General features: G+C 44.4%; 1 protein-coding gene across 5 annotated transcripts in view; it reads right to left on the bottom strand.

Moving 5' to 3' along the window:
• Positions 1-25,183, bottom strand: part of PPP2R3A (protein phosphatase 2 regulatory subunit B''alpha) — a 56,027-nt gene that overhangs the window by 27,091 nt on the left and 3,753 nt on the right. For 4 of the 5 annotated variants that reach the window (XM_040074796.2, XM_040074794.2, XM_040074795.2 and 1 more), the window contains exon 2: positions 12,175-14,614. In XM_040074796.2, the coding sequence (XP_039930730.1) occupies positions 12,175-14,115 (1,941 nt within the window). In that variant the 5' untranslated portion in view covers positions 14,116-14,614. Of the gene's footprint in view, positions 1-6,152; positions 6,541-12,174; positions 14,615-25,183 lie in introns of those variants that run through there. The other variant, XM_040074798.2, reaches the window with a different exon arrangement.

Genomic DNA, 25,183 nt, shown 5'->3' with positions numbered 1-25,183 from the left:
TTCAAGACTTCCTTCTCAATTTCAGCAAGCCTTTTATTCTGTGCCCAACTTAAACAGTCCCAGACCTGATTTTGTCAAAGGTACTAAGCACTGGTAAATCGATTTTTCCATCAGGAATTAGGAGCAGCCAGCAGAGAGTCATTAGGCACTCACATGATGTCTTTTCCTCACTCCCCTCCTGTCTGTAAGGAACATATGGCTGATATGGTGATCCCCACTGGATCCCCTCTCCAATGGATCTCTAGTTCTAGCTCTGTATCACAGGCAGCATTTGTATTTAAGTACACAATGAGACCCTAAAACAGGGAATTTTTCAGGCATGGGAGGGAACACTTTTTAAACTCTGACAAGTAACTACAGTATAAACTGCAAAATCAGCTGTTGAAATGTGGAGGGATAAGGAGTTCCCTGCTCCCCTACGAAGACACTCCTTGGGAAAAGGCAACAGGCTTTCCCACGGCACAATGGTTCCAATGCAAGAGTTTTATTACTGTAACAACATATGTGATAAGGCTCAGAAGGCAACAGTGAAGTAAATACAGCTGCGACTTTCAGTTTGTTTATTCTAACTGTTTCAAAACAAAATGGTTTCAGGATAAAGCAGCCAAGTCTGAGTCCACTAAATGCAGAAGAATATATATGATGAACTGACTTTCCCTTGTTATTTTCTATACAATTGGAGCTTCTTTCTTAACACATACTGAATCTCACAACTAGCCACAGATTTATTTTCAATAAGGTAAAGAAGTGAGAATTGTAAAAGCCTCTTTAAGCAGTACTTTTACCTGCAGTTTATAATACTTTATAACCCATTCATCAGAGACCCATAAAAGAAGAGAGAGATGGATTTTTTTCCTCCTCTTCACTCCTCTGCTTCATGGCTCTTTCTTCAAATGGGAGGGCCTCTTTCTTCTCCCAAATGCTGTCCCATTTCAGGAGCAGGAACACCAGCACACACTTTTATCCTTAACTGCTCTGTACAGAACACATTAACCTGGAGTTTGGGGTTCTTCAAGTTCTCTTCTCCTCTGTCTTGCTACACAGGAAAAGCTGGAGATCATTTTCAGCCTTTGGTATTTCTGTCAGTACCAGTACTCAGAGCTAGAACAGCCCTTTGGAGAGCCAGCCTGATCACCAACACCTGTTCTCCCTCCCGTGCACCTTGACCACTCTTCCTCAGACACTGCACATCTTGGTGTCTGCTCCTGAGTGATGCTGGAGCTCAGAGGGGACCGGCTCTGAGGCTCAGGGAGCTCCTGGGGCTCACAAGTGCTGATGGACAGTGACCATCAGCCCTGGTCACTCTGTCCTGCAGTACGACAACGCAGGTGATCTGAGGTGGTGGCAGAGGTTAAGCTGGGGAGAGCTGGACCCTCACTTTGGGAGCACAGTTCTCTGGGTTAAATAAACTGCAACCCTTCTCCTGGCTTTCTCCTGCCCTTTCCTCAGTGGAGCACCAAAAGCAAAGCCCAGACCAAGTGAATGAGTGTGGGGAAGGAGCACCTGCCCCAGCCCAGGGATCACACAAATCACCACTGCTGCTTTTACCATCTGCTCTCACCCTGCCTGTCCTGCCCAGTCAGGGGCATCTCCAGCCAGGACCTCGCTCTGCTCAGGAGTTTGCCCTTTCTGGAGCCCAGCAGAGGGGAAGTCCCCGCTGGTCTCTCACAGCACCATATTCATACAAACAATGCAAAGCTGGAAAACGTCGAGGTGCCAACTGCAGCCACTTGACTTCTATAATAGGACTTCACATCAGTTTGCTGGAAGGCCACTTCTCACAAACAGGTTTATTGCTCCCTAATCTCTTCAGGATACGCCGGCACTCCCGGCTGCCAGCACTGGGAGGAACGAAGAGAAGTGACTCAAACTTAACAAAAAGTTCCACAAACCAAGATGTTCTTTCAAAGGACACTGATTCTTCACTGTAGCAATACATCCCCTTCCCTCACAGTACAAGAGAGTGATGAAACCGTATTTTTGTTTTCTTGGAAGGTGAAGAGAAGCCCCCAAGTAGAGCACAACAACACTGGGTCATCTTCCTCCCCTTCTGCATTTTACACACATCCCAACACGGCACATGGCCTGAGCTGACCATGCTGGAACACAACTCACCCCCTCTGCCCAGGTCTCCACCTCCCAAAAATCCGAACAATTCCTCTGCCTCCGGGCACTCCCAAAGCCAGCAGCGGTTGGTACCAGCTCACACAAGTCAGGAGCACAGAGGATGTGCTCATTTCCTTACCCACATCCACCACACAAGGCAGGAGGTCAGACACCTACAGGGGAAACACAGGGAATCCTGCTGGGCTTTAGGAGGGAGCCAGTTTGGACACAGGTTCCCAGCTGATCTTCCCAGTAACTCTGACTCACTCACTCCTGCTCAGTCCGAGCCAAACCAGGAGCAAGCGTTGCTCAGGGATAGCCGCTGTTCACATTCTGCCTCAGGAAGAGAAATACAATTTTTGAACTTTGTCTTCTTCCTTCTCATATAAGAAATGAGCTATTTATGACACAAAGAGAAAAAAAATGAGCAGCAACTAGTCCTTAAGGATTTTGTTCCCTAGAACAACCTTACAAATTAATACTCTGGGATGGGTATAACCAGATGCAAACCACTATGGGGACAAGAAGAAGTTAATTACAGCTTTTTTGTGAAAAAAAATTTAAGAAAGTGGTATGACAGGAAATTCTGTGGAAATTCCTTGGAAATAAACAGTTTCTTATTGCAAAAAAAATAGCCTTAAATGCTGTTTGCCTAGCAGTACACACTTCTCCAACAGGGATATGCATTTTCAGAGAGGACAACTAAGAAAGGAAATGACAGACAATCTAATAATCTTTTAGCTTTGTTACAATAATTAACAGATAAACTTTTTTTTTTTTCCTATTTTGCTCAAGGGCAAGGTGAGATTAAAGGGCATTTTTAAATTCCACTCTAGCATTCTGTAATTTACCCTAACTAAAAGCCTGTCTATCCACTGTATCACCTTTTGCCAGCCATACAATTTATTTACGGGCAGACAAAAATAGTGACATCTGTGTTATAAATAAACCAGACAGAACTACAGCCTCATTGTAGCTACACAAACAAAGCACAGACTAAATCTCTGCCATCCCAGCCTGTCTCCCAGGGATGTGCCAGTCCCAGCAGAAAACTCCATGGAAGTAAGCAGTATCACATCAAGTGCTCAAATTCTTTCTACTCCTTCCTCCTGGTGCCAGGCTCCAGCAGGGTCTTAGATAATATATTTACCAGTTTCCTGCTTTATTTCCAAATGGGATATTGTAATCCTCTTTTCTAGGGTACAGTGACTCAGCCTGGGTTCTCGCAGTCCACAGTGCTGACTTAATGTCTCCTTTCATTTTCATAGTTCCTGCCTTTCTGAAGCCTGATGGTACCTGGACACAAGCCATCCCCAAAGCTCATCAGTTCTCCAACACTGGTTTGTACCTCTAACCTGAGATTGTCTCTTCCTTGAAGCCCTTTCCCATCAATGAACCTTCTGCTGCCTCTTTCTCACCCATCTCTAAGGGCAGCAAGAAAAAAGGCTCCTCTGCACATAGCTCCAAACATCACAGAGCTATGAGAAAATGCATTTCTTTTCCTAGAGAACATTTTCTTCTAGGAAACAAACTCACCAGCAGAAACAAAGTCCAATCACAGCAAAACAAAAATGAAAACAAATTCTACCTAAGCAACTCAGAAACCCAAGGGGACTTAGGTGGGAGTAGACACAGTGCTAATTGTAAGGTTGGATCAAGTTCCTCATGGCCTTATCCAGTTGAGTTTTGCAGAGGCCTCACACACCTCCACTGACAAGTGTGCCTATAGATCATGGGCATGGCCCTCAGCCCCAGCTCAGGCTGGGAAACCACTGGCTGAGCAACAGCCCTGCAGGAAAGGCCTGGTGGAGGGGATGGTGTGCACAGGCTGAGCATGAGCCTGCACCGAGGGCTGATTACAAATAAGGCAAATGATGTCCTGGACTGCCTTAGGAGTAAGGCCAGGAAAACACTGGAAGTTGTCATCTCTGTCTGACGCTAGTGAGGCTGCATCTGAGTTCCTGGGACCAGTTTTGGGCCATCACTTCAAAAAATGATGGAAAGAGACCAGCCAGAGATGTAAAGGATGGAAATCAGAAAGCTGGGATCAGGACCAGGTGGCAGGAGACTCTGAGGGCTGGCCCTGGCTAGCTGGGGGAAGGGGAAGCCAAGGGATGGGCTAAACACAGCCTGCAGCTCTTGGAAGTGCAGTTACAGTGACAATGGAATCAAACTGCAGCGTGGGAGGGTTAGGCTGGAGGACGCTGAGGGAAGTACAGCCTGTGAGAGGTCACCAAGAGGGGCTGGGCAAATCCCTATCCTTGGGGAAAGCCAGTGCTGATGTGATCCAGTGGTAGAAATAGTATTCCTACAAGTGAGATGTCAGATTAGAGACCTCCCTTCCTCCCAACACTGCTATGGGAGGCTCTCTGATCCTTCCATAAATAGTCCCGCAAAGGATAAGCACGAGAACTGAAATTTCCTGCTCCTGAGATAGAAGTTGACCAATACCCTTCTCCCCTGCCTTCCTGGCCAAAATCTGTGTGTTCCACAAAGCACCTCTCATTCACCTCTCTGCTCCCTATCCCCACCTTTTCATCTGCCAGCACTTTTGTTTTCTCACTGGGCCCAGTTTCCTCTACCCTCAGCTCATCCCAAGCCCCAGGTAGAGCCCCACAAGGCACAACATTTAACTACATCTCACTGCTGCCACGTGGGAGAACTCCATCTCTGCCCTCCACCTCCAGAGGTCCATCTCTGGGAATCCATTTAACCCACCTGCAAAGGCAGCAAACAGACTCGCCTTTGTTGCTGGATGATGTCCTACTGTGTTATGAACTAAATCAGCTCAGAGAAAGACCTGTGGGGCCCAGGGCAAGAGAAGGGTGACGCACGGTGAGGAGGTAGCAAGAAGAGAAGACAAAGACCATCATTTTTGTATGCTGGGAGTGCCCACTGCAGTATTTCACTTGCCTTGAACTGGCAGCCCCAGAGCAGCCATTCCCGAGGCATTGAGCAGCTGTTTCACACCAGGCAGACCAAAGCCTCGTCCACTTTTCCAGCTGTTCTACCCGGAGGTCTCATCCCTCCCTGCAAACCTTACCCCGGTTATAATCCTTAGTGATCAGACTAACTCTGCAAAGGGATTTTAGCTGTGCTGTGGCTCCTGACAGTCTCTCCAAACTGCTCGACCCCGCCCAAACCATTACTGCACATTATTACCTCATCCAATTCTCCCCCAGGGAGTGAAAAACACACGTTCCAGAGATTAACCTCTGAGATGTACTTTAACCTGTCACCAGAACGCATGAAATAATGGGCCACAATATGTTTTGGAGCAATTGCACTGCTGTTTCTTAGGAAACAGCTGCACTGCTCCTAATTTCAACTTTTTAACTTCCTCACTAGGTCACCCATTATTTAAATATAAATAAAGCTCAAGATAGGCCGATTTCAGCAAATTGAGAACCCTCGAAATCTGGAGTGACTACACGTCCATTTGGTGTCCTAGCACATCTAATCTTTTGTCAGTTGTTCCAGAGGGCGAGTACAGCAGCTGGGATTGACCAAAAACATCCAGCTGTGATACAATTTCCAGTTCTTTGGCTACATCTCCGTGATCTTCAGGGCCTTTTCCAGACTAAATGATTCTATTACCTCCTTCAGCCACAGCCCAGAGAGGGTAGGAAACAGCACAAAGAAGCACCTTAGGATGGTAAAATCACAAAAGCCAAAGCCAGGTAGGCTGGTCTGCAGAGATTTGTACAGTTCACAGCAGACAGCAGAACACTGTGGTTCTTCCAACACGCAACAACGAACATTCAGAGCAATCACACAAAAAATCTCACACAAAATACTGAAGTATTACAATACTTCTCCCCATTATTAAATCACTGTCCTTGCTGTTAATTTCCCCCCTTGTTTACAAAGACATTTTAGCTCTGCAATCTAAGCCTGGAAGGTTTATTTTTAACCCTGCTGGTATCTAGCTGCAAATAACTTTCTGCAAATAGACACGCCTAGAGGGGACACAGATTGATTCTCTGATCCAATAGAAAAAATACAAAAAAAAAAAAAATAGATAAAGAAATGCCAAGTGTCCAAACCTGGGCCTGCTGGAAGGCCTTGAGCCGCCTCTTGAATCGAGATGGAAGAACAAAGTCACAGCCCTTGGCAAGGAAAGCTAGTTCCCCTCCCAGATCTGGGTCCCTCCGAAGAGAACTCTCCTTGATCATCATCCTGGGCAGCTCCTAAGCAGATGTTGACCTTTCCAGAAGGGGCACGGGCACTCTGTAGGAGACCACGTCAAGACCAGCACGTTGCTTTCTTGGTTTTGATTTTTTACAGGCAAAAAAATGACAAATGGCTTCAACACATTATGTCTTCTCCCTCTTCACAAGGACAACACCTAGCAATTTTATCTCACTCCTGAAGCCAGAGCTCCCTATTTTAACCAATATTCAAAGTGTCTTTCAGTACCACCAGGATCTTCTGCCTTCTTGTAATACTTTAATTGAGAAACATGATCTACAAGTGAATCTATTTCCCTGCTGGCTACATGACAGACAATCTGTCCTTGGCTTGTAATAGGCCAGGGGTGACATGAGAAAGGAAGCACCCACCACCACTACCAAGAGCTCTAAAATTAGATGCTCTGCAGAAGTGGCTAAATATACCATCTTCCCCAATAGTTCCTACTTTGTGTGCTCCAGTGCTGAGACCTGAGGGGCGCGCTGGGTCAGTCAGGCCCAGCTAGAGTTAAACCAGGCTCAGCCAAGGGCCCTGCCTGTGGGATGGCAGTGGTTTGAGGTCCCTGCTGCTGAGGTGATGAAGCAGAGGAGCAGCATTCGTTCCCACTCTTGACTGAAGGCTGTAATTTTCAAAAAAACATCACTTTTTTCCTTCTTGCTGGAAAAAGCAAATCATCTAGTGCCTTTAATGCCAAGCAAGCATATAAGGATGATCTTGGATAATAAGCTCAGTCATTCCCAAGCAGCTCTTAAGAAAATAGTTTCCTAAAGACATCAAAATGCATCATTCTTGTTATTCACTTTCCCCATAACTCCCACTGGGCAAAGGCAAAACAATTCTCAGGGGACAATAGTCTACTTTTCCTCTGCACAACTTGGAGCAAGCAGGCTTCAAACCCTTGCTCTAACTTTGTTTTGGCTTCTTAAAAGTATGTTCTCCCTCTCTTATCTTAACAATGGTGCTGAACAAGGGCATAAATCCAATTCTTCCCACACAAAAGGGTCCCATGGAGTGCTTCCCCTACCTGACTATAAAACGTGAGCTGCTCTGCCAGGACACTGTCTAAGTTCAGTAACACAGAAAACCACCCAATTTCGAGCTAGTAGGGCTTGCTGTCATCAAGGTTTTGCATTTGAAATGCAAAGATCTCAGTGAGCCTCACAACAGAAAGCTTTTATTGGACATGTGCCTCTGATGTCTTTTCCTGGGTTTCTGTAGAAAGCCCTAAGTCAACATGAAGCCCAAATAAATACAAACCCTAACAGCAGCACAAAGGGATGAAAAAATAACCTCCAAAAAGAAAAAGGCAAGCAGGAGTGTTTGAAGCGGAACTGCCAGCAAATAAAGGATACACAGATCCATATGCAACACATTTCGAACAAATTTGGTTTTTCTTACTCTGACAATTTTTTTTCTAACATTAAGGCAATACCTAAAGAGCCCATGAGGCTGCACTGTACTGGGAGTGCAGATCTCATGCAGCAGCATGTCAGGAGGTGATTTATTGTAAATCATCTGTGGCAAGTGATGAATTACTTCATGTTCTGCTTACAGCCTGCAGAGGAAATGAAGCCCAAGGAACCTCTCTAACCCCCAGCTGCATCCAGACCAGCTACAGAGACCTTTGACAGACGTATGTATTAAAGAGACACACTAATCTGGCAGCCACCAGGTCCTACTTTAAAAAAACAGCACAGCCAAGTACTTTTCATGCTCAAATTAAGGAGTCACAAAGGATCTCAGAAATCTGGGAGGTTTTCACTGATAACCTGAAAAATTGCAAGTAATCCAGAGGCAAAGCTCACTGTGTTTGTATTCCAACATTTTGGAATAGCAGGGTTCTAGCATGCTACTTCCTATCCTCAAAACACACATAAATAGAAGTGGGTATAAATAAAGATATAAATATACAGTACTGTGAGAAATTGACAGTAAGAGAATCTTGTTTCAACAGCTTCAAAGTCAACCAGACAAAACTCACAGCAGAAAAATCTGGTCCCAACAGCCAGACCAACTGCACAAACCACAATCCCAGAAATCCCTCCTTGCTGTAGGTGACCCGGGTTAAAGGTGAGAGATGCCAGATTGCCTCTGTTAGTTGCCTTTTATTCTGAGATGCTTTAGATTCACTTTATACTTGTTTTTATTCCACTAACTGTTACCAACAGAAAAAAGCCCATAGTTATTCACTATTTGTGTTGAGAAGTAATGAATAATTGTTTTTTGTGCATAGCTGAAATGACAGATATTATCAATATCTGATCAAAACAATTTTTAACATATGTAAGATGAAAGTTGATTTTCCAGAAAGAGTTTTACATTATATTTTAGACATATTTTGAGAATATACAATTATTTCAGCACAAAATTAAAATTACTGTGATATTATAGAAGCCACTTTTTACAATTAATCACCTCCTAAAAGATCCTTGATAAGAATTACCATTACATTTGCGAAACAAAGAAGCGCAAAAAATTACGAGGGGGCAGAATTACAAAGTTGCAAGGTCAACCTTGACTTTCTATGATTCAGAAACAGTTAATTCCGCTCGGAGCCCTCTTAGGGCCCCCTGATTAAGCACACAACACTGACATTTTGTTACAAAAAAAGCAAAGTGTGTGGCCTTGAGATGTTGTTTCAGGGCACAGGGGGTTAAGAACGTTCTGAGAGTCCCAGAAACACTCCCTGCATCAGTCATTGAGGAGAGGCAGGATTAGACACACCTACCTAGAGCCCACCCAGAGGAAATGTGGGAACAGGGAACAGCCTGTGGATACCTCACTCAAGGCTCCACCGCCTGAGATACAGCACAGTTATAAAGTTATCAACGCCACAAACCCTCAGCTCCCAGATCCATGGTCCCAGCCAGAAATGGTTGGATCATCCATTTGACCTCAGCCTGAGCTATTCCACTTACCAGGATGGCAGAAAACAAAAATGTTTTTTAGGTTGAACTTATATACAAGCCCCACAGTCAGTATAAAGGAGGTTTCAGAACCATACAGTAGGAAGTAGAGGAATGGAGGAGAGAGAAATGGGAAGCAGAACTGCTCTTTCTGGCTCACTACAACACAAGTAATCCTTTTGAGGTGATACCCCACAGTGGAGGGACAAAAACCAAAAGGGTCTCCTTGTATCAAAGCCTGGCCCTGACCTCTGCTCCCAAAATTATTCATAAACTTTATTCAACAGATCTTAAAATACAACACATGAGCAGAACATCCAGCAGAGTCTCACACTTGATTCTGAAAACGGAAGGACCACATTGCTTACAGATTTTTCTAGGGTTCTTTCACTAGAGCACCACTTTGAGCATTAGCTGAATTTACTATGTCAAATCAGCCAACCTGTATAGGTGGCAGACCAAGGACACATGGGGTCAAAAACATCCACCACTGACTCCTCCAAGGACTTTGCATACAACATTTTACTCAAAGGCAGCAATCTTTACCTTTGAACACAGCCCAACACTCAGCATTTCTGCAGGACAGCTCAGAGCATCCCAACAGCCCCATCTCCACCTTCATTGCTTACTGGTCCCAGTTTCCTCCAATCCCCTCAAACCTGCTGCTCCCTCCAGGATCCTTATAGCCCTCCTCACTACAGACAAAAACACAGATACGTACTAGGGGGCTTGCTGACCTCTAAAAGGCAACTGCACTCTTCTCACTGAACTATTTTTTTTTTTTTTCAAAACCAACATACTAAAAAATCAGCTTAAGACAGGCACGGAGAACAGGAAATCCCAAAACAAATAGTTAGGAGGTTTAGAGATAAGCAACGGAAAACTGGATCTCAGAATGGGAAATGTTGGACAGTCTAAAAGCATGCAATGCTTCCTCTTGGCCTGCCCAAAAGAAGCATGATGCCCTTATTATTGGCTCTGCAAAATTGATGGACTTCTTGAGTATTCATTTCCTACTTTCTAAATATTTGGGTTTTGAAGACGAAGAGGCAAGTAATCCTATTGTTCTCTGTGGAGGATCATAATTGGGTTTATGATAAAGAGGAAGTGTGTTGCTGATATAAGTTAGCACAGATTTATCACAGATAAGCCAACTGAACCAGGGAACAGCCCGGTCTGAAGGATTCTCCCTCTCCCTTTTCATTGCTTAGCATTTGAGGATATTAAATCTGTCACAGCCTTCACAAACTAAAGGTGTGCTGTGTTTTCATCAGTCTCAGAGCTCTGAGGTTTCTGCATGTGTGCCCAGCTCTTAGATAACAGTTTTATGAGCCTTAAGAAAACACAACAAATACTTTGTATAACTGAGGCACACGTGCAATACCAAGTGAGAATCCACATGCAGTCTCAATTACACCCAGAGTGATCCAGAGATATGGATGCATTCTCTATGTGCTACACCGAGTAAAGGACACATCTGTGCCACACGTAACAGCCAGCCTCTGGGCAAGTGCAGAGCCAGCCCAGTGCCCTGTGCCCACTGCTGAGGGCAGCAGCTGCCTCCCCAGAACAGCTCCTCTCTCCCAGGGTCTTTGGTCCTGGGCATCTGCACTAGGCAAGAGTTGTGTGACTGTACAGAGGAGCAGAGCTCTGGTAGCTGTGGAGCACATGTCCATGGAAGGCAGGCTGGGTGCAAACTAACACACAGCTAGGTGGGATCAGGGGAACACAACCTGCCAAGGCACCACACTGAGAAGCCACTTGGCAGCATAAATACATCTCATTTTCAAGCATTACATAAAATCTGCCACAAAGCCAGTGTCACACTTCATCAAACACATTTTTGTTTGAACTCATAAGTTAGAAAATTTTGTAAAATCATGTACAAGGCAAGATTACAAGGGATTACTTTAGAGATTTTGGAGCTGTTTAATTCTACACTCGCTGAGGAAAAATATTCTTTCCCTTGCTGGAAATATCAGAATACCATTTTCTGTAAGCAAAGTTGCCCAGAGCAACAATAAAAACTCTTGGAGAGCCTGATCTAAAAGGATGTCAGTGCCCATCACGTAGGGTAAGACAACTCATGCACCCTCTTTCAGAAGTGCATCAAATTTTGGGCAAAAGTGGTCAATTTTGAAAACATGCACATTAAGCTCCAACTGGAAGAAGCAGTGGAAGTTCACTTCCAACCTGGGCACTTTTTCAGTGCCTATGTGGAAGGGGGATTTTGGAAATTGAAGTCCTCCCTACAGTTACTGCCTACTTGGAAGGATGGCAACAAGTTTTCTTGAAGTTTGGCAGCAGTCACCAAACGAAAAGCAGCAAGTGCTCGACAGACAGCCCTGGCTTCCCTCTAAAGCAGGCTCCCATCAAGACCCTTTTTCCTGGGAAAACCTACTCCTCATCTGAGATACAAGCAATGCAGAATCCACATGATTCCATGCACTGGGGACAGGGAAAGCAAAACTAAATCCTCCGAGATTCTGTCCTTTGTCCCATGGAGGATCGGTCTCTTTAGAAACCAGTCACAAGGAGGACAAGAAAGGCTGCTCAGAGATGGGAAAGGGAGAAATGGAAGAATCAGTTCTCACTGAAGTGCTGAGAGGTAGTCCAATACTTGGTCCCAGAAATAAAGTAATTATTTATGCTTATTAAAGTAATTATTACTATAGCCTATTATAGGGGACCCATTTAAACCACAAGTAAACAGTCTACAGGAGCACCAGCAGGAAAGGGTCAAGCCCAAAGGTGAAACCCCATGTCAGGATCTATTTTATTTTCTCACGGGTTTCAGTTTCCTTTTTTTGTTTATATTTAAATACAGGCTACATTTCTGCCAGGTTGAACACATTATTCCACAGTGCAGCATTCAAAGCACAATGCATCACTCGGATGTAATTCCCCCACTCCCCTATATTTTCCCATGTTTGTTTTACTCACTATCCCATCAAAAGTTCGGTTCTCTTACCTTTATAACTTCTGAGGCCGGCTGAATTGAAGCTGGAGCAGAGTCTCTGGAGGCAGCCCCAGCATGGCTTTTTTGCCCTGCAAGCAGGGACTGTGAAGGAGATGCTAAAGTTTCCTGGAGAATTTGCATCACTTCCCTCTCCTTGGACAAACTTCCCTTGCCTGTCTGGAATTCCACCAGCTCCTGGGCAAAGTCCTCAATGCTTCCCAGGATTCGCAGTAAAAGGGCTTTGTCATCCTCTTCCATTTTATGACCGTTGGTTTCCATGATTTTTGACAAAGAAGAAGAGGGATCGGCAGGTTTACTGTTGGGTTCAAGAGCCTGAAGTGGAGCCTGCCTACCCTGCCTGCCAGACACCTGCAGTGAGGCAGGTTCACCCTCCTTCCGAGAGGGTTCCCTCAGAGTACTCTCCATTTTCTGTGAAAAGCACTCCAAGTCCAGCAGCAGTTTGTCTATCTCCTCTTTGTCCACCCTAGTGCATGTCTGGGCTCCTTTGGGGACAGCAGCTTGGGCACCACACAACACAGGATCCGACACTGGTTTTATAGGAGCAGTTTTCTCGGGAGCATCACCCGCCCTGGCCCGCTCTGCCTTAGCATCAGCAGGAAGGTCTGAGGCAGCAGCACGCTGGTAGCTGTGCTCCAGGCTCTGCCAGCCCCCCTTCTGCTCTGCCCTCTTCTCTGTCCCTGCTGTTCTGTCCCCATCAGACTCCTCCTCGATGTACAGCGCCTCGGTGGCAGACGCGCAGTCGCAGGGGCTCGGGGCTGGTGACTGAGGTAGAGCATCTTTCACAGCTCTCACGCTGCTCTCTGGAGGGACACCGGGCAGGGAGTTGGAGGTGAAGCTCACAGTACCTGTCTGGATGGACTGGGAGGTGCTTGTCCCCTCACCCTGACCTGGTAGAACGAGAGGAACTGCACTTGAGGATGGCAGCTGAATGATATCTTCATACCTGGGTGGCTGCTCATCACCAAATACCAGGGGAAAGGGAGTTTGCTGCAAGCCATGGAAACAGTTCATGAGCTCTGCCCAGTCACTCGCTTCTCTCTGCCCCGCTGTCTTCAGCTCAAAGGGCAGCTTTTTCAGGTAGGAAGAAAATCTTGTCATCAGATTCATGTATATCATCTCTGAATTAGCCAGGGGATCGTTGCTGCTCCCCCCACCAATGACGTCTGCAGACTTCTTCTTGATGCAGTGTTTGATTATGTCCGTGCATTTTTTCAGATCCTCGGAGCACTTGAGCAAGATGTCCAGGCACACCTTAATATCCCCACCAGAAGAACCATCTAGCTTGTGCTTTTCTAAAATCTGGGTAATGAAGTTTTCTTCGGGGAAGGAATGAGGGCAGAAGGGAACCACAGGATTCATGGTGACTTCTGGAGCATCATTGCTCTCCTGCCATTTCTCCACAGGTGAGGGGCTCTGCAAAGAGCCACACGGAGGGCAGTTCTCATCATTGTTAAAGTGCCCATAAATCAAGTCAAAATCAAAGGATCGTCTGCTGAAAGATTCTGACCGAACTTTCCTTCCCTTTCTGTAGGCCACGTGACTGGAAGAGTTTTTGGGCTTTTCAAAAGAGAATTCCTTTATTTTACCACTGGCAAGGTTTATTGCCTCACCAGTAATGTCTTTTAAACTGCTGGAGGCTTGCACTGAAGAGCCCTTCTTGATTCTCGCACTATTTGGCAGGATTTGGTGATAGTCCTCATTTCCAGCCAAGGCAAGACCATTTTCAGGAACAGGAATTTTTTGGTCCAGGTTGGCATCTTGGACACTGAGCTCTGCACAGACACTGTGATGTGCAACTATGCAGGTGAGTCCCTGTTTGAGGAGCTGGCAGGAGCCTGTGCAGTAGTGCACGGTGTGCTGGGAGTGCTGCTCTACCACCACGCTGCTGTAGCAGTTCACTGAAGTCACCATCAGCCTGTAGGTCGCTGCCATAGCACAGCCCACGCTGGGAAGTGAGGCGGCAAAACTCACCACGAACCTCACAGGGAAAAGCTCACTTTTCACAGCCACGCCAGATTGGATGAAAATGTTCAAATGTCAATTGGAAACATCCAAACTGTGTGAGGAGCTACTGCCTTGGAAAGCCCTGGAGAAGTCTGGAGTGGTTTCAGCAGTACGGTTACAACAACCAGTGCAACTTGCATATGGTTTAACTTAAGGCACCTCGATGCTCGTATTCCATGCAGAAAGCCTTGCTCAGCAGAGGTACAGCACGAGTTGCTCCATTTCCAATGGTCCAGGTAGCTTCTCTAGCAGAGGCCATAAAATCCAGCCAACTCTTAGGCAGAAGTGACAAGTCAACAATTTCTGTTTGACTTTTTTTCTCTCTTTCTGGGTGGGTCAGTAAAAGGTAGAGAATCCAATAGCACGTACAGACAAAAATCCACAGCGTGCTTGGGAGATTCCTCTCTCACACTGGTGACACAGGTCCCTGCAGTAGAAATAAAGGTGACAGTCATTATGATTGCCATGTATTACACAGCCTTGTCTACTACCAAACATCTGGCACCAGAGAGAACAACCAGCACACAGGCCTGCACAGAACAGAGTAGGCTGATAGTCTTCTTTCACTCAGATCTACCATATAAGAGCAGTGCTGAGGAGCTGGCCTATATTTATACACAGGCTGTCTGTGTACTGCCATTTTAACAGCTCTATTTTAGCCACTCATTAATTTTTTTTCAGACTTGCATTTTTCCCTCCCCAGACCAAGCAAAACATTACCTTTAATTCTAATAGAGCAAAACATTTTGATCCTGTTGTGAATTTCTGCCTTTCGTTTTCCAAGGCTCTAAAGATAAGGCAAAGGGCAGTAGAGAAAAGCACTTTCAGGAGTTCCAAGCTCTCTGGATTATAAAAAGCTGTGAAAAGCCTGCAGCAAAGTAGCTGAATGCCTCTAAGAATGCACAGTCTTTAGTAAAGGCCACATTGGTTTCCATCAGCCTTTCACCAAGGTCTCTGGGACCATAGCAATATAATTTAAGGAGGAATAACTGTTTCTCTTACAACCCATAAATAGCAGCATATTTAATACAGTAAGTCCACTGCTGTAGACATTGAGGATAATAACATTTGTATAAAGGTTAAGCTTATGAAAACCAGGAACTGAGTGTTTTACACTTAGCACAGTCATTTCCAGCTGCATTCTTATCATCATGATCAGGACTGCACCACAAAGAAACTCGAAAGCTGTTTGTTATGAAAAAAAGCAAATCTCAGATTTAAGGGTCTTGAATTTTAGACATAGCCTCATCTTTCTTTAATACATGAACAATCAAATTAAAACACCCTAGTGAAATTCTGAGCACCCTCTATTCCTGTACAAACAGAAAACTATTTAATAAAACATTATTATATCACACAGCTAAGTCACTCCACAGCACATGTTTATTTTTGTTTCTTCAAAGGCAAATATCCAGCACCACAAAAGGCCAGGCCTGCACCTGATGAAAGTACTGCCCTCCCCACAGTTCCATCCCACCAGCTTAGCTCCAAGCCTGGACAAACACAGCACACACAAGGCCAGTGCCCTAAGAGTTTGGTGCTGTTGTAATTACCGACTGGAGGAGCACAAGTGTAAATGTTCACATTTTACGTATTTTAAAGCCTTAATTTAAAATTGAGAAGCACCGATTCAAGAGTGTTCAGTGGAATTTGTGATGTGCAGTGTGTGCTCATGGCAGTTATATGGAGTGGCACAGGTAAAGAACCCTTCCCGCTTTGTTCTTTGGATTACATAAGGCATTGAAAAGATTGCACTCGGGATGAAGAGCTATCTGCCACGCTGGGCTGTGTAACAGGCTGCCACCTGCCCATCCCAGCTCCCCAGCTTCTCCTGCCCTGGCCTGCTCCCCTCCACACCCACTGGCACTGTCCCAGAGCCCCTGGGGCGCGGGAGGGCCCTGCCGAGGGATGAGCAGAGCTATGAGGTGTGCCCCTTCCTGAGAGATCAGCAGTGGTACCAGCTGTGCCCCTTGCTCAGGGATGAGCAGTGGCACCAGCTGTGCCCCTTCCCCAGGGACAAGCACAGGTATCCTGCGTGCCCCAGCCACTGCAGTGAGTCACGGTGGAGTAAGGGCGTGCACAGAACCCTTTTCACACCCTGAGGTGCTCACACCATCACTCACAAACCCAGGGAACACACTTCACACCCTCCACTCAGTCCTCTCAGGCTTCTGCTGAAACAGAGCAGCAGTTTAAAAATGCTATAGGCTCCTCAGTGTTTCATGGGCTTTGTCAGGAAATTCATGCTAGACCTCCAAAAAGTCCATTGATCCACAGACTCCCTTCAACACATCAGGGTAAGAGGTCTGCTGCTTTTCCTTTTCTGAGCCTCCATCAACTTCAAACAAGCCTTCTGGCACTTCCTGAAATCATCACTATATAATATTTAGAGACAGGAGAGGCCTTCAGGACAGCAAGTTTGATGAAGAATTAATATTGCTTCTCAAAAAGCATAGGACTTCCTAAGGGCTCCTTCCTCCATGTCATACACAGCGAGGAGAGACAGGTCTTCCTTTAGGCAGCAATGATAGTTTGGGTTTATACCTAATTTGGGCAATAATTACATCTTGATAAAGTTATTTCTTAATTAGAGCAATAATGTATTACTCACTGTCTCCTTTTCCTCTGCCACTCCAAGGGTAGTTTCCTCCTGCCACATCACTGACTAAGCCAGTTTCTCTAATTAAGCCACCTTCAAGCAATGAAGTTTTTGTGTCTGTAAGGTCATTCCTTCAAGGAAAAGGTCTCCTAGATTCCCAGCCTAAATGGGCTTTTTTTTTTGTTGTTTAATGTTGTATTGCCAGCTATGTCCAATAACAACTCTAGGTGTTTATGCAGTGACTGCTGCACTTTCTAATCCCTTTCCAATTTCCCTGTATTCCTCTGGTACTATCACAAACCAACACAATGCAAACACAAATTTGCCCCGGCCAACACAGGATTGCTGCCTCCTGCCTCTGCTGTCAGCAACTTTTACTGCTGTGCCAGAGGAGGAATTAATCAAACAATCAATACAAAGCCCTAATATCCTCTTTCCTACCACACTAACTAATGTCTTCTCAGTAATTATTTACTAATTGTTTTATTATCACTGTCTGCAGAAACATGTTCCGGTTATTCAAGGGCTGGAGCAGCACAAATCCTTACAGATGCAGAGCAGAAATTTCTCTCCTTTCCCACTGCCTTGCCCAAGGTAGGACATGTTCAGCTTGCAGCTTTATTTGAGTGTGATCTGTTGAACATGACACAGCATGCAAACCTAGTCAGGACAAAGCCTAAGAGAGGAGTATCCCTCTTTTCAGATCTGGGAACACAGCCTCAAGCTGAGCTTCAGTTGTGACTCTTGGTGGGTGACTAAAACCTACTATTTATGAGCAGGATGAAAAGATCAAATGCATCAAGAAACTTTCCCACTTGGCTCTGTCCAGGCTGCAACTTCATTCCAGTTTGACTCTAGAGCAGCCCCCAGTTCAGAAACACTGCAGAAAGATTCTGTAATTAGTACTGCTGCCACGAAACCAACCCAGCCCCAGGGATACAGGACTGGCTTCACAACACAAATTGTGAATGAATAGTGCTTCTTGTGTGACTGCAGAATAATGCTTTATGTCTGTCCTATCTCTGCAAGATGACATGAATTACTTTCCAAAGGAAAAAATTATTTCAGATACTAATTATATAAAAGGTTATTCCACAAGACACACAAGAAATTCTATTCATGCAAAGATTATGCAGTAGTTAAAGAACTGAACAATGACGATCTGTTCAGTTTGGGACTGTCAGCCAGCACTTGCAAACTGAAGTCTAGAAAGATACAGGACAGGGCTCCAACAGCTCTGAAAGTCTCCAACTCACCAAGAGCCTTCTTGAACCCTTATCTGCAGCACTAGCAACAGGAGCTAGAGACCCCCATAACACAGTAGTGAGTAAGCCAGCCTTCTTGCACCAGGACATGGCCTGAGCATCACTGTGGAACTGCTTGTTTCTAGTGGAAGGTGTGGTAGGACCAACCCTGCAGTTTGGTACTCTTGCAAAAGAAAACAAAGACAGAACAAGAGGTTTGTCATTTGGATAGTCAACAGTATAGCTTCAGGTGTATCACCATGCCTGTGTAATCAGGTGTCAGGTCTTACCCCCTTAGACGGGTTTGTGGTACCAAAAATCAGCATTTTACTGTATTTTTCTCATTTAGAAATGATTGGGGTTTGTTTAGAATTACTGAGCAAAGCAGATTTGGGAGCAAGCTATATGGATTGTAGAAGGAAAAAGCAGACAAATAGCAAAGTAATGACTTTTTTTAAAGAAAATTTTAAAACAAATCCAGTTCTGCTGAATAAAGTGGAAATTTTACAACCAGACAATAAATTATTTTGGATCCCATCACAAAGGAAGTGATTAACAACTCTCCATCACTTGTACAACTTATTACTACTCAAAAAACAACAGGAGATTGAAAAGAGTAACTTTTCTTCCTATACTGAAACAGTTCAGAAGAAAAAAAATCTGAGTTGTTCCTTTGTCCTGTATCTCTTACATATTTACAGCTTATAATATTTTGATGTGCTTAATGGCAACAGAACTATTTTGTAGGCAGGACTTGGGTGGGAAGTGTAGCTTTTCAGTCCTCAGGACCCGCAGAAATTTCACACATTTCAGTGACAGTAGAAGAAACTGCTCATAATTGTACCCGTACAGTTTGGGATTACAGAGGCTTATACCACTGACAGACACAGCATCCAGAACCTTTAGCATCTTTATTTCTAAATGTTTTAGCTCCAAGCTATTTTATGCTTTAGAAACTGCAACAAGCTACAAATCCCAACTTGCCTCATAACCCTGGTTAGAGGATCTGACCTACTCAAAGTAAGCACTTCTATTTGAACCAGAGGACACTTCCTCATATTCTCAAGTGCTTCAATATTTAATTACACACATTCTAGGAAAAGGGTCATCATTTCCCACTGAAGTATGTTCAACATCATGTTCCACAAGCAGCTATCCCACTTTCTTACACTAAATTAAAAGAGCTTTCAGGAAGACAAATTTCCTCACCTACAAGTACTAACACAGTATAATCAAATCCCCTCTTAGCATTTTCCAGGAGTGCCAGCGAGTCTGAGAGATGTCTTCAGAGTCATTGCTATAAATCTTTGAGTTCTGTCTGTAACTTGCTATTGTTCTTACAAAAACGTGGCAGAGGTGGGATTCACCTCACTTCCACAGCCATGAAATGTTCAGGGCTGTATGTAGGCAATGCAGATAGGGAGGCACCTCAAAAAGAAAGATCACCCCACTGAGTTTAACAATCCAGTTTTGAGATGATGAGTTACATTTGATGAATCCCATCCTTCAGGATTACACAAGAACACAGGAAAAACCATTTTGTCTCCAACAGTGGTTAGATGCCAATGCTCAAGGAGCAGTATTAGAAAGACGTGGTATATTTCCTAGGAGTATTCTCCTGACCTCCAACAGTTCCCAGTTCATGAGAACTGTGAAGCTGGATGTGGTTGGTGTGTACTTACTAACCTTTGGAGGATTTCTCTCCTGTGTGTTTGAGCGCCCCTGGATTCAACAGAAATTATCTGCATCCTGAGGATCTTTTGACAAGACAGTCTACCATCCTCCACCACTTTCAATCCTGTCACTCACCAGCTTCAGTATGTCAAGATCTTGTACTGAGACACTGCACAAACACTGCACCTCCATGCACACTGTCCACAGCAGTCCCAAATTTACAGAACTCCATGTCATCCCTCTGCCTTCTCTTAGCTTATACAGTTCTCATAGTGCAGAAGCCACTTCGCACCTCTAAGCATTCCCACTGCCCCTCTCATAAGCTTTTCCGGTTCAATCACACACTTTAATTGTGCCCAAAATGGGCAGAGTATTCAGGAAAGATGAGAACCACAGGGAGAAATTAATTTTTGAGTTGCCTTTCAAAAGTCACTATTATCCCTATACAGTGTTTTCCCCTTTCCAGCCTCACTGCTTTCAGATAATGCATTCTCAAGTGTCTGCTCTCATAACCACCTGGGTTAACTCACTCTGTCCTTCTTCCTGCTCATCTTCCAAGAGGAAATAAAGATACTATTGTCCTTTGTAAAATGCTCAAAGATCCACTGAGAGAACACTCTATTCAAGAGGAAGGTGTTTACCTTTAGAGACCAATATTTTCATGTAGCCTCAGGAAAAAAAGTTCAGAAATGGGCAGCAATGATGATCCAGAGATCTTGAACAGCTATTCTGTGAGGAATGATGGAGCAGGACCAGACACTTCAGGTCGGAAGAGAGGTGACTTCAGAGAAATATAATAATCTCCAAAGTCATGAATAGCATGAAAAGGGCAGATGGGGTCTGACTGCTCACCTGCTCTTCAGCACAAGAACGAGGTGGTCAGTGCCACAACAAGCAGGGTAAAACAAGCACATGCACACAGCAAACCTGGGAAATGTCTCATCAAAGGATGCCACAGACCCAGAAAGGTTCTGGGGAGTCAAGGGGACAAGGTTTTATACCTCCTCTGTCAAAAGTCACCACCTTTTACATTGGCGCCGCGTGACACACATTAATTCTTGCTATGCTGGGGTGGCAAAATAAACAGGGATATTCCCATGGCTGCAGATTTCTATCATAATCCTTCCTCTTATCCTTCCTACTTTCTAACATGTATTTTCCAGGCTAAGTTCCAGTTTATTTGATTATTCTTTTTACAAAAACTCTTCAGTCATGTGCTTTTCTGTAATATTAACTACAACTCTTTGCAGAGGGGAGAATGTCTGCCCCTAACTTTGGGAGGGTATGTTATTCATTACACAAAAGCCACAATGGATTTGCACCATGGCATGTTGGTTTGCTCCCTCTTCTCTTCCTAGAGATGTCATTTCTATTTGCCTTTTTTTGTTGTTGTTTTTGACTGCGGCTGAGCGAGTTTCACAGAGCCTTATCTGCATTATTTAAAAGATCGCTTTCTTGAGTGGCACAGATTCTCATGAGCTCACCACTGCACAGGCACAGGGAGTTGTTTATTCCTTGTGCACATTAGTTTACATCTGCTGGTATCAAGTAACTACAATCAAGTATTGTGAGAACTTACTGCAATCAGCTTTTGTTTCTGCTACCCTAATTCTGTGATTTTCAGCATACACTGTCACTTCATTACTCAGCCTCTCTTCCAGGCCATTTATAACTTGGTTCAACAAAACAAGCCTTAACACGGATGCCCCCAGGAGTGAAGAGTGATCACTCTTCCCTAGAGAAGCTGACAGTCCTTCCTACGCTCTAACCAAGTATTAATTACTGAGAGAGCTACACTGCTCCTCCACAGCAGTTCATTTCCTTTAAGGAGCATTAACAAAGTCCTTGGTTGATCTCTCTCTGAAAATCCAGACACAGCAGAATATTAGCTTGTTTGTCTCTCATGCCTTCTTGTTGAAGAGCTCCAGACCATCGAACTTTACCAGCTGTAGCTGGACTTCTGCATTCCCTAAGTGACCCATGGAGGTCACTGCAATGGGAACACTTATCAAGGCAGGCTTCCAAGCAGACGTGACCTTGAGCCTCACTGTCCGTGGCAGGACCATTAACACTGCTCTGCAGTCCCTGTGCACTCAGAGAAGTCGTTTGTACACTGAGAGATCTTTTTTGATAGATTTACCCTAAAGAAAAATAATCCCCCAACACTAACCTAAATACAACCTCTCCACATTTACAGCAGCAACGTAAGGCAAGCCCACCACTCACAAAGATCTGGGCTAGCATCAATAATAATAGCCTGCACTGATTTTTAAAAATAAACCTGGCAGTAGACCATAATCTACTGTTTTAAAATACTGACTTGCAGTTAGTGAATGCAGTATTACTCAGTGTAACTCCTCCAGGTTAAGTGACAGAGTTATCTAACACTCCAGTGCCTCTATCCCCTTCACAAACACCAGCACAGAGTCCCTGAACACGAGCATGCCAGAAACTGCTGGGGAGCACCAGTGCATGGGCCATGCAAAGCTTGTCACTGGGGGTGTCAGCTGGGAAGGAGAAGAGTTAACAGGACCAGGAAAGATGTCACCCTTTTCAGCTTTTCTGAAATACCTTTCTTCAACTTTCCGTTTGCACAGTCTTGGAACTAAAACTGACCAGACAGGAATCTGTGCCCCATGAGACTGGTTTCCAGTTAGATGAGACAGCAAGAGAGTTAAAGCTCACGCGATTTTTCCACGTAACGCCAACCCGTTACACATAAATACTCCGCCAACTAATTATTGTTCCAGCCCCATGCCTGTGTAGAACCACCAATCTTGCTCACTTAGCAGGACCCAAACACATTCACAAACATGCTGAAGTTCAGCAAGGCACAAGAAAAAGAAAAATTATCGCCCGAGCTCCGACACACTGACAGAAAATAAGGTGACCAACCAACAAAACACTGGAGGTGAACAAGCTTCAAAAGCACATAATTAGCAAGGCTCAGGGCAGAGGTCAGAAAGCCTGCTTGATTAAGTAATGTGTCTCCTGGCTGTTTATAACCGTATATGGAAAGAGATAATTTCATATTAGCAAGATAAATTTATTGCCCCTGGAATGTTAATTCAGTATTAAGAGTATCCATTAACTTTCCACAAATTAAAATCATTTTATTTAAGTGTTAAAATAACAAAGGAAGATTTGTGTCCAAGACAGCATTCCCTTGATCATTAGCTTTTGCTGACACTGAGGTTACAATTCACAGATTCCCTGAAACCATTTTTGGAAACTTACTTGGAAGTTAAATTTCTCCTGTAGCAGACTAGCCATCTGCTAGTGGTCTGCAGAATAAATACACTTTTAATTTAGTAACAACTAAAACAAAAAAATTGCTTTCATTTATTGTCCATCTATTCAGAGCTCATGCATTTCTCGCTGCTGACATATCTAACTTCTTCAGGTCTTACATGTATCACACTGGAGACACTTAAGCCCTCGGGCATTCAAACTTTTGGGTAAAATTCTCTTTGTCTAAAGTGACAGCCCATTTCTCTGGGGCAGCCTCAGTTCCAAGCCCATATCTGGTCCCAGCTGGGGTACTACAGCTATTCCATGGGTCAGCAACAAGCGCAGTGACACAGAAAAGCTCCGACTCTGTGCCGCATTCCCACCCTCTCCTCTGAGGCACAGTCCCAAGAGCTGTCATTCCCACCAGCCATACCTTCCACAAGCCCATTCCTGCCAGCCTCCATCTCACACTGGGAGCAGCAGCAGCTGTCGAAATGCAACCAATTACACCAAAAGGTGCAGCTTGTCCTGGCATTCAACAAGCCTGGCACTACTACAGATTTTTGTGCCTGTGCCTTCGATAAGCCACCCCACAGGCACAGAGCAGTGTGCTCAAAGCAACACACAATCTAAGGGAGCACAACTTTTCTGTCCCCCATCCTCTGCCAAGGAAAACTGAAGGTGTTTTAACCTGATGTCTTGGTAAAATTGAGGAAACAATTTCTCCTGTGTCTTTATTAACCTAGGGAGATTTACAAAACAACAACGAAGCAAAGAGAACTCCCATTAATTTCTCTCTTTTCCCTGTGTATTTAAATAGAAGCAGATTAAAAAGAAGAGCAATACACACAGGGAAAAAAAAAAACAACAAAAAAAACCCCCACCAGATAAATGCAAACATTCCCTCACTTTAAGTGGACAGCCGTGTTCACATTCGTGAAACTGCATATTCATTAAAATTAAGTCATTTTTAACTAACTTGTGTTTTGCATGCATGACCTCAGGTATTGCCTCCTGCATCCTACCCATACACTATTCTGCAGTCAGAATTATTCATTTCACCATCAACATTTGCATGCTAATCAAATACTATTTAATTGTTAACATTGTTAACTACTAACACTGATAATATTTTCCAGTATTATCCTCATTTTGCCCTGCAAAGAGAATAAATCTGTTTCTGGTGCTCAGACCCTGATTTTCCAAAGTGACATTAGGGTGTGTTTCATATGGTCAAAGCAAAGCACCTGCTTAGTCACAACTGCCCTAGCTCAGAAATTCCACAAACCAGACCCAGGGACATAAGCAGCAGAGGAAATACAAGAGTGAATTCTGCTGGAAAAATCTTGTCCCACAACACACATGAAAACAGTTCCTTATGACAGCACTCAGCTACGTTAATTATGGATGAGATTTCCCCTCCTCCCACAGTTCTACTTTGCTGTCCCATTTCTGACAGAATTGGAGCACAGCATCTAAGCCCTAACTGAACCTTCAGAGAAGTTCAGTGTAACAGGAGAAAGCCTGGTCTTATGGGGAAGAAGAACATAAAGTCATTTAAGTCAAATCAGTACTGGAAAACATTTACACAATGAAGGCAAAGCAAACTCTGTCCTGCCCCAGGACATGCCAAGTTCAGAGTTACTTCAAGTCAGGTTTTCTGTGTAATTCAAGGGCAGAGAAGTTCTCTATGGAGAACGGTCCTTACTAGACACAAAAAACCACCAGCTAACACTCACCCCACCCACCCAAAAAAAGGGAAAACAAATTCCACCATGCAGCATCATATTTATACCTCCGGGCTACCAGCAATGAGTGTCAGACAGCAGGGCTCCACCACAGAGCTTTCTGAACTGCCTGAGCCACATTATTCATCACCTGCTCCACAGGTTGCAGCTGAAGGAAATGAAATAGATGCTTTACCAGAAAATCTCCGCAGTGTTTGGCATTCACACATCAGCCAGCTGTAATGTGAGGAGCTTTGCCCACAGCTACCTTAACATTGCACCTCTGTGCAAATTACAAGCATAAAATAATAAGGCACGACAGTGGTTGCAAAGGTCTAGGTAATGGAAACTGGCCATGTGCCACCAGGGAACTTCGACTTTTCTCTTCATCTTCAGGCAAATATAAATCAGTTGCAACTGATATACAGTGCCACCCTTTCCAGATATATAAATACTGGGAAAAAAACCCAAACAACCCACTACAGTCTCATGCTTCAGTTTCTTAGAATCCAGCACACATT

Source organism: Hirundo rustica, chromosome 10 (assembly GCF_015227805.2).
Source record: "Hirundo rustica isolate bHirRus1 chromosome 10, bHirRus1.pri.v3, whole genome shotgun sequence".
Classification (NCBI taxonomy): Eukaryota; Metazoa; Chordata; class Aves; order Passeriformes; family Hirundinidae; genus Hirundo; species Hirundo rustica.
The sequence above is the reverse complement of the archived record's forward strand: the minus strand, read 5'-3'. Positions and strand labels throughout refer to the sequence as shown.